At 41.7% G+C, this 13575-nt stretch overlaps 1 protein-coding gene across 1 annotated transcript in view; it reads left to right on the top strand.

Annotated features, from left to right (window-relative positions):
• The window catches only part of atp8b1 (ATPase phospholipid transporting 8B1), a 66320-nt gene that overhangs the window by 49165 nt on the left and 3580 nt on the right, over positions 1-13575 (top strand). Inside the window, exons 21-30 of the mRNA XM_084325117.1 lie at positions 1272-1383; positions 2206-2281; positions 3252-3387; positions 7056-7184; positions 7611-7767; positions 8367-8590; positions 8973-9056; positions 9456-9701; positions 10793-10931; positions 11952-12082. Of these exons, the coding sequence (XP_084181243.1) occupies positions 1272-1383; positions 2206-2281; positions 3252-3387; positions 7056-7184; positions 7611-7767; positions 8367-8590; positions 8973-9056; positions 9456-9701; positions 10793-10931; positions 11952-12082 (1434 nt within the window). The remainder of the gene's footprint in view (positions 1-1271; positions 1384-2205; positions 2282-3251; positions 3388-7055; positions 7185-7610; positions 7768-8366; positions 8591-8972; positions 9057-9455; positions 9702-10792; positions 10932-11951; positions 12083-13575) is intronic.

Raw genomic sequence — 13575 nt, 5'->3', positions numbered from 1 at the left:
ACATCTATAGATCAATCCAACCATCTATAGATACATCCAACCATCTATACATACAGTACATCTATAGATCAATCCAACCATCTATAGATACATCCATCCATCTATACATGCATCCATCCATCTATACACACATCTATACATACATCCAACCATCTATACATACAGTACATCTATACATCCATCCATCTAGACATACATACAGCCATCTTATACATCCATCCACCCATCCATCTATACATACATCCATCCATCTATACATACATACATCTATCTATAAATCTATCTATACATGCATCCATCCATCTATATATACACATACATAACTACATCCATCCATCCATCCATCTGTGTTCTCCGCTCCCTCATACCCCCCTCTCTTCTTCATGCTTTAACCCCACTTTTAAAAGTGGAGCTCTGAGTCTTTTTTTTTTTAGCTCAGAGCCTTGACATTTAGCCTTTATCTTATTTTCATACCAGTGCTCGTTTCCCTATGCTTTTTCTGTTGTTGTTGTTGTTGTTGTTGTTGTTGTTGTTGTTGTTGTTGTTGTTGTTGTTGTTGTTGTTGTTGTTGTTGTTCTTAGCTCTATTCTATTTTTAAATGTTCTTGTGTACCTCAGTTGCTATTGTATGTACATATATGTGTTTTATTACACGTATATGTACCGGTATATACATACCAACTATTCGCCTGTTTTATTCTCCACCCATCGATCATCAATAGCAACACTGTTATCATATCACCGACATCCAAGTTGGGGCATCCCCCTGTGGTTCTTGTTTCCTATTGCTAGGTTTTTAGTGAGTTTTTTTTCTTATCTTCGTTGGGGAATGTCTGGAGTGTATATTTGGTTTTGATGGTGGATTTTTGTTGATTTATTGTGATGTTTCTTCTTGACTTGTTTACAGAAGACTTGTACAGCCCATGGGGGCATTACCTTGTGATTTCGGGCTTTACAAATACATTTGATTTACATTTAGGCTGGTGTCTATCCAATTATGATATAAATCTAATATGATATATTCATAACGTCAAGTAAGTGGCATCAGACTGATTTAAATTACGTGAAGATTTTTATATATTCCAGAAAACATTAATTAAGTGTTGGTGGTTGAATAATTACAGACTGGAGTTTATAGTTGACCAAATCTTATATTTATCCTTTGATCTATTTCTATTTTGACTTTGACTATTTAACCCTTTATCTATACTACTTGTATCTACAGTTTACTGCATCTAAATAGCAACCAATAATGTCTCTCTCTCTCTCCAGTTGATCGGGGCCACAGCCATAGAGGACAAGCTCCAGGATGGAGTCCCAGAGACCATTGCTAAGCTGGCCAAAGCCGACATCAAGATCTGGGTGTTGACTGGAGACAAGAAGGGTAGGTTCAGGGAAGCGCTGGGCATTATGGTCATACAATTATGGCCATTGTTTTTTAGTATAATATTTGACTAAATACATTTTCACACTACAAAGTACAATGTGGTATGATCTCTTTCTAACAATTGAACCCTTGTACTGGTTCTTACATTTTAAATGAATAAGTGTGTTTTGAAATATTTTGGACAGCCCATGTACAGTATTTGCAGTTGTGAAGTTACATTTAAATGACTTGGTGTGTGAATGTGATATATCATCGAACATTGTACATATGTCTAAACTGAACACTGTGACCTCATTTTTTTACTTCTAATTTTACTATGTTATTTTATTTCATACTTATCTTGTCTTGCACAGTCTCTGGAGCGTAACAGTAAGAAGCATTTTGTATAAAAGTATTCTGTACTTCTGTATGACAACTATTAAAGAAACTTGAAACAAGAAACTATTCAACCTCGACTGAGTGAACACAACACTCTAACTTGTCATCTTTAGATAATAAAGCTTGAAAACATTGTTCCTCTGAAAACTTTAAACGGATTTATATTCTCCGTCTGAGGTACTGGATTGTCATGGTGCTACATGGTCTTTTCGCTACCTGGCATGATGAATACAACATAGTATATATAAATATAAATCGTAGTAAGATATGATGTAGTCCTCTATGGAAACTATTGTCTGCTTAAAAAACACTTCGGCAGTAAGAGTTTCTTTCACACAAATTATTTGATGCCTGTCTGTATTGAATGCAAGGTGTCTGTTTCAATATTGAACATTTTCAAACAATACCCAGCCTGAAATAACTGTCCTGCTGTCGTTCTAGAAACGGCTGAGAACATTGGCTACGCCTGCGAGCTTCTGACGGATGATATGGCGATCCATTACGGAGAGGATGTCAAGTGAGTTTCAACCCCCAATCTGGGCTCCCCCCCCCCCCCCCCCCCCCCCGTTCTGATGTTGTAGATGTGTGGTACTGTATATTAGCATACATTCATGGAAGACTTTGATCTGTGGCTGGGAAATAAGCTTCTTGAAACTTTCTTAACCTGTTGAGAGAATTGGAATAGGAGTTATGTTTAACTCTGTTGTAGTGTTTCAAAACATCACCAACGCAAACAAACCTATTTCTTCTTGTTTACGTTTGGATCACTGTTTAGGCCTTTAACTCCCATAAATGATCTGTGATTAGCCATTATACCTGTACTTTTAAAAGGGAATACATCTGACATTTTAATTTCACATGGGATTCCTATATTCAAGCACAGATGGAGTCTTTTCCTAAAGACAAGGGAACATGTAGCTGTCAATCTCCCCGCTCTGTTGACTTCTTCACAATCTCAAAACAATCTTTTATTTTTAGCGTTTGGGGTATGTATTGATGCGACTTCTGTTGATGCTCTCTGTTTGTGTAACAGTAAGTTTATCAACTGTTCAACAGCAAAGTAAGACGTAATATGTCAGGCTAAAAGGTCAAGTAGTTGACGTATCAAGCGCCGCCCTTTTTTCTTGATCCCCCATTCAGTTAATCCCACTAGACCAGGGGTTCTCAAACCTTTTTATACCACGACCCCATTTTATTTAGGATTTCTTTTGGGGAACCCACACTTAATGTATCTCGTAATTTCAACGTGGAATTAAGGAATATCAAAATAAAAGCACACGTTGTTGAACTTGATCATGCGTATTTATTAGAACATTTTATTACAGCACTATGTTATCAATACACATTTATAAAACGAGGCATATTTAGCCAAAATATGTTGCCAATGCGCGACCCCACTGTCGCCTACCCGCGATCCCACTTTGGGTTGCGACCCATAGTTTGAGAACCACTGCACTAGACTGACTCTCACGTCCTCTGTTTCACAGTGAGAAGTTGACGATCCGCCAGGCCAACAGGAGGAACCAGGCTCCAGCCATAGGTCGTGCCAAGAAGAAGAAGCCCCAGGAACCCTTCTTCACTCAGCCGGGCAAGAACGCCCTCATCATCACCGGGGGGTGGCTGGTGAGTTGGGACAGTTAGATTAATTGATCTCAAACCCAAACCGTTCTACCATCAACAAGGGAAGAACACATGCGTAATTACTAGGGCTGGGACTTTTATCGCATTAATTTAGATTAATTAACTACAGAAAGAAATTACGCATTTTATCGCATGTCGCGTCACTTTGCTCTCGTCTGTCGGCTCCGGGCTGCGTTTTCGCCGATCAACCAATACATTGTTGGAAAGTTGAATTTGCCGTCTTCCGATCGTCGCCCCACTCAACCTATCTGGTGCTTCGGGTCTCGAGTTGGAAGACGAAACATCCGGCAAGCATCATTTGACAAGCCGTTCGGACGAGTGACGTCCGGTTGTGAACGGTCCTGAACTGACCAGTGACCAGTCACCACTGATGGCGAAAATTATTGACCACCGTTGTAGCCGTTGTGCTCCAAAAGCGATGCCAGACGGGCGCTAATAGTGGGGGAAGGTGACACAATAAGACGAAGAAGTCCTTTGTTTTGACTCGAGAGGCGAAATAAAGGCAATGGACGGCCATTTTGGATAATCACGCTGAATTATTGCGGTACACACATTACAAAAACCTTTGAGATACACATTTTCCATGGGATCTTTATGAATTTTGGACCTATATGATTATAAGACTTCAGGCTATGGAACCGTTATGTTTCCAGCTCCTACCTCTTAGCTGGAAGGCATAAATTATGGCAACCACTAAACAGAAATGTGAGTACACACAACTTTTACTTCAGTGTGTTCAAACCTCTGTTACTCTATTTCATTAGCACTCAAAGTGATTTTTCTTAATTGTGTAAGAAACGTCTGAATTTTACCTTTCAAAAGAGAAAAGGTCCTTTGCGCTATATATATATATATATATATATATATATATATATTCTGTCAATCGATAAAAATATTTAACTCTATTAATTGCATGATTGTCCATAGTTAACTCGCGATTAATCACAAATTTATCGCATTTTTTATTTTTTTCTACCTTAAACAGATCTTTTTCAAGTTCCAAGTTTTAATACTCTTATCAACATGCGAGTCAACAAATGCTTTCTTTATGCAGCCATATAACACAAAAGGATGACCCTCATGCATTGCAAATTTGCATCAAATTCAAAACAGAGTGATGCACAAAATAACTTAAAAGAAAATAATAATTTAAAACAATGAATAAAGTGTGCATGAAATAATAGGGGAAAGAAAACGTTAGGAACTTGTTACATTCACCCACACAAGGGCTGAGTAATCACACCCCCCCCCCCCTCTCTCTCTCACACACACACTCTCCCAGCTCTCTTTCTCTCTTGCCCCTTCCTCATCTCTCTCACCCCCCTCTCTTTTTTCTTTTTTCTTAAAAGTTAATCGTAAGTTAAAAAAAATAGTGGTGTTAATAGAATCGGGCGATAACGCGTTAATACCGGGTTAACTTTGACAGCCTTAATATATATATATATTATTCCTAAAATGTCTGTACTTTGTTAAAAATTTCATTGATCTGACTGTTGGTCTGTGTAGTAGCTAATAAACAAGATCTTGCTGCTTATGCCAGGTATGAGCTGGAAAACACAGCGGTTCCAATTGTTCCATAGCCGGAAGTCTTGTGTAGTACAGGTCAAAATTTTATAAAAATCGGTTCAGAAATTAGTGTTTGAGAGAGGTTTTAGTCAACCGAAAATCCATTTCTGCCATCTACCTCTGTGCATTCTGAAGTCATGTTCGCTCGTCAACTTTCACCTACTTCCTATATTCGCACCCCCCCCCCACGTGGGGTATCGTTGGAAGTGGACACTCGTTGGCTACAATGCTGATCAATCCGTTTCGCCATCAGCGGTAATTGGTCAGTTCTCGAGCGTATACTGTCCGACATGGTGCGGCCTGTAAAAAGACAGTCGCCTGACATATCGTCATGTAACTCGAGAACCAAGGCACGGAATTGGTCGAGTGAGGTGGCATTCGAACGGGGGCAAATAGTTGTTTCGAACGATATATTACATGATTGGCGAGAAATGCAGCCCTGAGCCGTTAGACGCTCGCAAAGTGCCGTGACTTGCGCGCAAATGCAAAACGGGACGTATACGTGCCAGTGCACGTTATGAGGTTAAATGCGATTAATTTAGATTAATTAACTATAAAGTCTCGAATTAATTTGATAAAACATTTTAATAGAGTCCCACCACTAATAATTACATGATACAGTCATTTGAAAAGCACATAGAGTACCTTTTCTAATGCAATTTCTGTTTGCTCTAGAGTCTTGACTCCGTTGTAAAATGATTGCCGCAGAGCTGTCAAGCTGCTGAGTAGGGCTGTCTTAAATACTTCGAAGCTTCGTTCGATGGGCATGGGATTCGAATATGAAAATAATATTTGATTATTAAAAAAAATATCAAATAAAAAAAAGATATGATTATTATTATTATTTATTTTTTTGCTAAATCAACTCTGCCTCTTATTTAACTACAACAAGCAATGCTGTTTGTTATTTAAGATGAGGTCGGACTCGGCACTGACAGATTTGTGTTCATTGTGCTGCTTTTATAAAGCCTCAAAAAAAAATTCTCGAAGCTTCGAATTAAAATCGAGTCGCGGCCCCGAAGCTTCGAATTCCAAAAGAAAAATTAGAAGGTCAGCCCTACTGCTGAGTGATGCTATTTCCCCAAACTGCCACTGCAGCAGCTCGGTCCAATTCTAGAATCATTTTATGATGTGACTGTGCGCTTTCATAATCTTTATCGAGTGTGAAGGTTTCATAACTCTTTAAGAGTTTTTTTTAACCTCTTAACTTGCACCGGCCCGAATTCGGGCCCCCATGCACACAAGTCACAGCACTTTGCGAGTGTCTAGCGGCTCGGGCTGCATTTTTCGCCGAACATGCTGTAACTGTTCGAAAGATCTATTTGTTGCCGTTCGAACGCCACCTCACTCGACCAAATCCGTGCCGTGCATCAGATGACCACCCCTGACTCCAGATGCTCCAGAACTGCCGATCATCCGCTGATGGCGAAAATGATTGGTCAGCGTTGTAGCCAATGAGTGTACCTTTCCAACGATACCCCACGTGGGGCAGTGAAAATACAGGAAGTAGGTGAAAGTTGACGAGCGAAAACGAGAAGTGAATCACACTTCAGAATGAACGGCCGTGGATGAGGAAATGGATTTTGGAGAGCTTTTTTTGTCGCCAGTTTTACTCTGACGTCTCTCAAAGACTCATTTCTGAACGAATTTTTATAAAACTTTGACCTATACTACATAAGACTTCAGGCTATGGAAGCGCAGTGTTTTCCAGCTTATACCTATTTTTATATAAATATTGCAACCGCTACATATAAATGTGAGTGTTCAACTCAAGTTCAGACCTCTGTTACTCTATTTCATTAGCACTAAAAGTGATTTTCCTTTTTTGCGCATTAGTAACTTCAGAATGTTATCTTTCAAAAGAGACCAGGCTCATGCATGTGCTATATGCATAAAGTATAAAGCTAAGCTTTGCAAAAAAAGTATGCAGTCCTCAAGTTCAATAGAAAATATGGCCACTTTTCTGGGTGCACTTTTAAGGAACTCCTTTTCTTCCGCCACAGAATGAGATGCATATTATAATCAAGAGTGGAGCGTGATTTTGTTTATTATTTGTTGATCTGTGTGATTTGTTATTTCTTCAGAACGAGATTCTGTACGAGAAGAAGAAGAAGCGACGTCGCCTGCGTCTCCGTCGTCTTGGGAAGCGGTCGGCCCCCTCCAGTCCCGAGGACAGACAGCCCGTCGACGACGAGGAGAAGGAGATGAGACAGGTAGAGGACGCTCATAACCTTTTGTAGCATGATAATAGAACTGATGGGGCATGTAGACCCTCATCTGCACCTTTGATTACACTGTTTACTTTCTCATATTCTTATATGCAGAGTCAATTATACTGTTTACACTGTTTATATATATTTTTCCCCCTCATATTTTTTTTATATTCAGTTAACATTGTATTGCCTGTATTTATGTCTTTCTACTATTACCCTGCTCATACTTGTACCCCCCCTCCCCCCCCCCCTTTCCCCTGTCCTGCTATGATGCCGAATTTGCCCAAGCGGATCAATAAAAGAACATCTTATCTTATGTAAAACCCCTCCATATTTCCTGTCACTCTTTACTGGATACAATCTAGTAAATCAGAAAATGCATACATTTATTATTCTTTTTTTAATATGTCTTTCTTTCCTCTCAAGGCGGACTTTGTGGACATGGCGTGTGAGTGTGAGGCTGTCATCTGTTGCCGTGTGACACCCAAGCAAAAGGCTAACGTGGTCAGTCTGGTGAAGAGGTACAAGAAGGCCGTCACCCTGGCCATCGGAGACGGAGCGAACGACGTCAACATGATCAAGAGTAAGAGACGGAAGTTATACAAGTTACATTTTAAAGTTCTGATCTGGAATTGTCCCCGTTTCACTGATGGTCCTGTGGGAACGCTACTGCGTGCCGCTGTCTGCTGAGAGGGGGGTCTCGGTCCCACTCGCTCTCAATGAAAACAATGAAAAAGCGTGGGGCAGTGGTGGCCTTAAAAGGTCACCGGTTCGAATCCCCCGGACCAGCAGGGGAAAATCCGGGGCAGGGAAGTGAATGAATAACTCTCCCCCGTCCACTGCACTGGTGGAGTTGCTCAGTGGCCAACAGGGTCAGGACTGTGGCTGTACTACACCCAGGTGTCGGTGTGTGGAACTGTGTGTAGCAGGGGGGGGGAAAACTCACCCTCTGTAAATAAATTACCTTTTTGAAATAGACAAATTACAACTTTTCAGTTGTAGAAATTGTAAGATCAACTTCATGTCTAAACCTTGTCTCTGTTGAGGCACTGTCACCCCCTCATGATTGATATTGGACTGATTGCTACTGTATGGCTAGGCAGGCCACGATGTCCAGTTACTACCTGCCTCGCCCAGTGTCTGACTTTTATTCTCTCTCTCCCTCCCTCCCTCCCCCCTCAGCTGCAGATATAGGTGTAGGTATCAGCGGTCAGGAGGGCATGCAGGCTGTGATGTCCAGCGACTACGCTTTCGCTCAGTTCCGCTTCCTTGAGCGCCTCCTGCTGGTGCACGGCCGCTGGTCCTACATCAGGATGTGCAAGTTCCTGCGTTACTTCTTCTTCAAGAACTTCGCCTTCACCCTGGTCCACTTCTGGTACTCCTTCTTCAGCGGGTACTCCTCACAGGTGAGCTGGTTATGAACGAGGTCTACTAAGAGGTTTTTAAAAGGGGAACACCACCTGTATTAAGAATTCCAATAGTTATTTCCATGGCCCAGGAAAGTTCAATCAATATTTGTGAACATAAGCTACTCTCTCACAGAAAGAAGTAAGACTCAAACTTGACGTCATCAGGTATAATGTCATAAAGCTGTTCCTTATATAATATAATGAATGGGAGACAAATTTTGTGGACCCACAGAATGTTTTGAGTTTTTACACCCAAATTAGTTGTATTCTATAGTAGTATTCAATATATTCTGAACGTGTACACGGAACGTTCCCCTGGGTGCTCTCACTGTCACCTATAACATCTTTCCCAATTCATTGTTTTATCTCCTTGCTGTAGGTGGCCTATGAAGACTGGTTCATCACTCTCTACAACGTCTGTTACAGCAGTCTGCCTGTCCTCCTGGTGGGGCTACTGGACCAGGTAAGTTCCACACCTGTAACGGATATAAAATAATGTTGATGAAGTGTAATGTTATCATATGAAGCCCAATTGTTAAATCAGAGACTGATCAGAGGGCTGTTGATGGTGATTGGTCTTTGTCGCTTTTGTTTTATTTGTCATATATAAGGTACCCTAAGATTGTCCTTCATACAGTAAAACAAAAAAGTTAAAAGAATAAAGATCAAACACTACAAAATGTACAAAACTAAAGTACAAAATGCAAAAATATGGTAGAGATGTAGTGCAAATCTTTTAGTAATAAATAGATAAAATATCTATTGTGTCTTAAGTGAATGTTAAGGTGAATGTTTTAAAGTGTGTGTGTGCAATAAATGTAGACTCCATCCACCCATCCTTCCCTCTCTCCTCCCCTTTTAGGATGTAAACGACAAGCTAAGTCTCAAGTTCCCCAAGTTGTACCTCCCTGGCCAGCTGGGGTCGCTGTTCAACTACAAGACCTTCTTCATCAGCCTGTTCCACGGCATCTTCACCTCCCTCATCACCTTCTTCATCCCCTACGGAGCCTTCCTGCAGACGATGGGGCAGGACGGAGAGGCCCCGTCCGACTACCAGTCCTTCGCTGTGGTCATGGCCTCGTCCCTGATCATAACGGTCAACCTACAGGTGAGCTTCCAGACCCTTCGCTGTGGTCATGGCCTCGTCCCTGATCATAACGGTCAACCTACAGGTGAGCTTCCAGACCCAGTGGTCATGGCCTCGTCCCTGATCATAACGGTCAACCTACAGGTGAGCTTCCAGACCCTTCGCTGTGGTCATGGCCTCGTCCCTGATCATAACGGTCAACCTACAGGTGAGCTTCCAGACCCTTCGCTGTGGTCATGGCCTCGTCCCTGATCATAACGGTCAACCTACAGGTGAGCTTCCAGACCCTTCGCTGTGGTCATGGCCTCGTCCCTGATCATAACGGTCAACCTACAGGTGACCTTCCAGACCCTTGAGAGTGTTGAAGGAATACACTTTTCCGGTTATACACTTGTCTTACACCTTTATTCTGGGTATGTGATCAGTCTTGTGAGTGAGTCACTACTCCTTTTAAAAAATGGAGCCAATTTTAGTACATTTGTCATTTAAACACGTTCCCTTATCATCAGTCAACCGGTATGTTCCACACCCGCTAGTGGCCACAGGTTTCGCCCTAGGAGGCCGAATGTGTGCGTGTGTGTTTGTGTTTGTGTTTGTGTGTGTGTTCATGCCAATTGGCTAAAAGGGGGTGCGAGTGGCCTATGGCAAAAAGGTGGTTTAGGCTCAATCCAAATGGATTCACACACTTGCACACGATTTTGTGGAAAGGTTGGTCATGATGACCCAGAGGAACAGCTGATTAGCTCTCTATGCCTATTGTAAAAAAAAATTGGCAGTGGGAATGGCCTAAAACAAAAAGAGGCATAACTTCTAAACAGATTCACGTAACATGACTAAACTCTGTGGATAGCCTTGATCATGCGGCAAGGAAACGCGCGCACACACACAAACACACACATAGCCACGCCCCCTTGTGTGTGTGTGTGTGATTGCATGCACGTACGCAGTTGCAGCCATTGCAAATTTGCGCTTGTTTTATTTAAGCATGTGTGAAAATAAATAGAAAAAAATAAAAATTATAATAATTTTTTTTTTTAATAATAATAATGTCTAAAAACAAACGATGCTACCTGTAGCTTTCTCACCGCTGCGTCTCCTGTGCTCCTCCTCAGATCTCGCTGGACACCTCCTACTGGACGTTCGTCAACTGCTTCGCGGTGCTGGGCAGTATAGCCATCTACTTTGGCATCATGTTCGACATCCACAGTGCAGGAATACATGTCATCTTCCCCGCCTACTTCACCTTCACAGGTCGGTAGAATACAGAATGTAATCATACTAGTGATGGTACCTTTTTTTTGTAGTACTTCAATGTCTTTTTCTTTTGTTTTTATTCAATCGTGTTGTATGGAAGACATCTGCTATCGTGTTTAAGCAATAGAACACGAGAGGGACTACGTTGTGGTCAATAATGGCAATTGACCTATCTCTAGGCACCACCCTCTTCAGAAAGCAACAGTTGTGATTGGAGGATCAAGAAAAGAGGGCGGGGCTTGATGGGTCAATATCAGCTAAAGTTAGCAGTGGGTCATCAGCAGATGCACAGTTGGTACACTCACTTCCGTGTACAATCCTAGCCAGCTTCCAGCCGCTTGCTGCTCCTAAGTTTCTAATTTTTGCTGATGATTTCGGGTTTTGACACTTTGTATCACATCTCAGTGTTCAGGACTGACTGAATGTGTGGAAGGATTTAGAAACTCACGTTTGCATCAAATCTTTGTATGTTAAAAAAAATGAATGGGCAAAAGGTCCTCCAGCACCAGGGTTAGTGTTCTGTGGCGTTCCATGTGACTGACAACATTCTGCTGCACCATTCAGACCTGTTGACATTGAATTACATGACATGAGGTTAGATGAGGAGGAGTCCATGTTGTAGAAACTAGCACTGGGACACAACTCGCGTTGTAAGCAGTGGCCTCGTGTCCCAGTGCTTTTGTGAGAATGTACGGGGCTGAGACACATCCTCAACATATCATTATTCTAGGTTGCTGGCAATCAGTCTGGTTGCCTTTTTCTCTATCTCTATCCCTTACACCCTAGGCGAGGGCAGCGGCTCATGAGTCCGACCCCCCCCCCCCCACCCCTAGCCAGGGCTGTACTGTTTGTCCACCTCGTTGCTTTACTTGTTTGACTCTTTTATTGTGTGTCCATTTTATGTCTGTCTATTATAGCGTTTGTCAACTGTACTGTGAGAGCTACTGGATATGTGAATTTCCCCAAGGGGATCACTAAAGTATCTATCTCTATCTCTCTAATCTATCTTATCTATAGGTGCAGCATCCAACGCACTGCGCCAGCCGTACCTGTGGTTGACCATCATTCTGACTGTGGGTATCAGCTTGCTGCCGGTTATCTGCATTCAGTTCCTTTACAAAACCATCTATCCCTCTGTAGGGGACAAGGTAAGGACTGCCACTAAATATGTAATGGAGGGGGGTGGGGGTGGGGGGGGGGGGGGATGATCGATTGATGAACTTTAACTTTAATAGTTGGTCTACATTAATAAAAGAAAAGGGGAAACAACTGTTTAGGCTCAACTTGTTTCTTCTGCAAGGGACACGGTATGTCACTAGCTAGGAATTATTTCCAGGGATTGACATCTTCATTCAACTTATTTTCCATTCAACATCAAGAGTACAACATCACTGTCCAAATACTCTGTATGATGGCATGTACAACAGTGCTGTGTATACCGTGTATATACATTTACATATTCATATTTACAGCATGTATATATATATATATATATATATATATATATATATATTGTGACAAGCCTGGTGGTGTTCAGACTCGTCACGGTTCAAAAACAAACAAATTCAAATGGCCACACAAGTGCAATATCAATCAATAAGAATACATTGATTACAGGCAGAATATAGTTCGATGGGCAAATAGATTGGTCGTAATACAGTCCGATGGTCAAAACACAAAAACAGGCTCTCGTACAAAAAAAGGGATTGTTGTTCAATACTCAGAGTAGTCATCCGGTCCAGGGTCAGTACACAAGGGGGTTTCTCAGCCAGTCTAGGGTCCAGTACACAATGAACACCTTCTCGCCTTCACTTCTCCTCTCACTACCTCTCACCTCGCAAAACTCTGTATCACAACAATCTCTTTCAATACAACAACTCCAACCTCACCTCACCTCAACTAAAAAAAAATCTAAAATATTTTGTATGCCCTGAAGAAGGCAGATAGAGAGGCCAACATTTTTTTTTATTGTTTTTTATTAATTGTTCTAAAATGAACTAAGCGAATTATTAAAGCTTTTTTATACATGAAGAGTGCCTGGAACTCTTTTCAACTGGATCCCCTATATCCAAAGAGCACCTTCAAAAACACTGGATTCACACTACAAAGACGCTGCAGCCCTCCTTCCTGTTCAAGTTTGTATATAATAGGTATTATGTTTCATCATGAATGCATGAAAGGGGGGGGGGGGGGGGGGTCGTTTTTTTATGCTTTGATGGCCAGTAACTGCATTCGTGTTGAACACTACAGAAGCCGATCAGCTGGATGGATATGAAAACATTGTTGGATCAAGCTGAAATTGATGTCAGATAGTCCTTACCTGTGGTCGGTGGTATTCCATAAAGAATATTCCGATTTTCAGTATTGGTGTCCATCTGGTCCCGGACATAATTTGGCACAATTTATGGATCGAGTGTGCCAGATGTGTTTCGAAGTACTCGGATGAAGCGACTTACTCGGCTCTGTCTAAATATAGCGCCCGGAGACATTTGAGTGTAACACAGAGTTAGATATAAGGTTTCAAAGGGTGGGCGACACTGCCATCTGGCAGGATGCAGCCGGTATTGCACTTTGGCGATCTCAAAATCCTTTCATATGGCAACACCGAGGTCAATGGATGAATAATGAATACAAATAGCGA

The sequence above is a fragment of the Notolepis coatsorum genome (genome assembly GCF_963971535.1).
Source record: "Notolepis coatsorum genome assembly, chromosome: 11".
NCBI classification, from domain to species: Eukaryota; Metazoa; Chordata; class Actinopteri; order Aulopiformes; family Paralepididae; genus Notolepis; species Notolepis coatsorum.
This window is presented reverse-complemented; position numbering and strand designations above follow the sequence as displayed.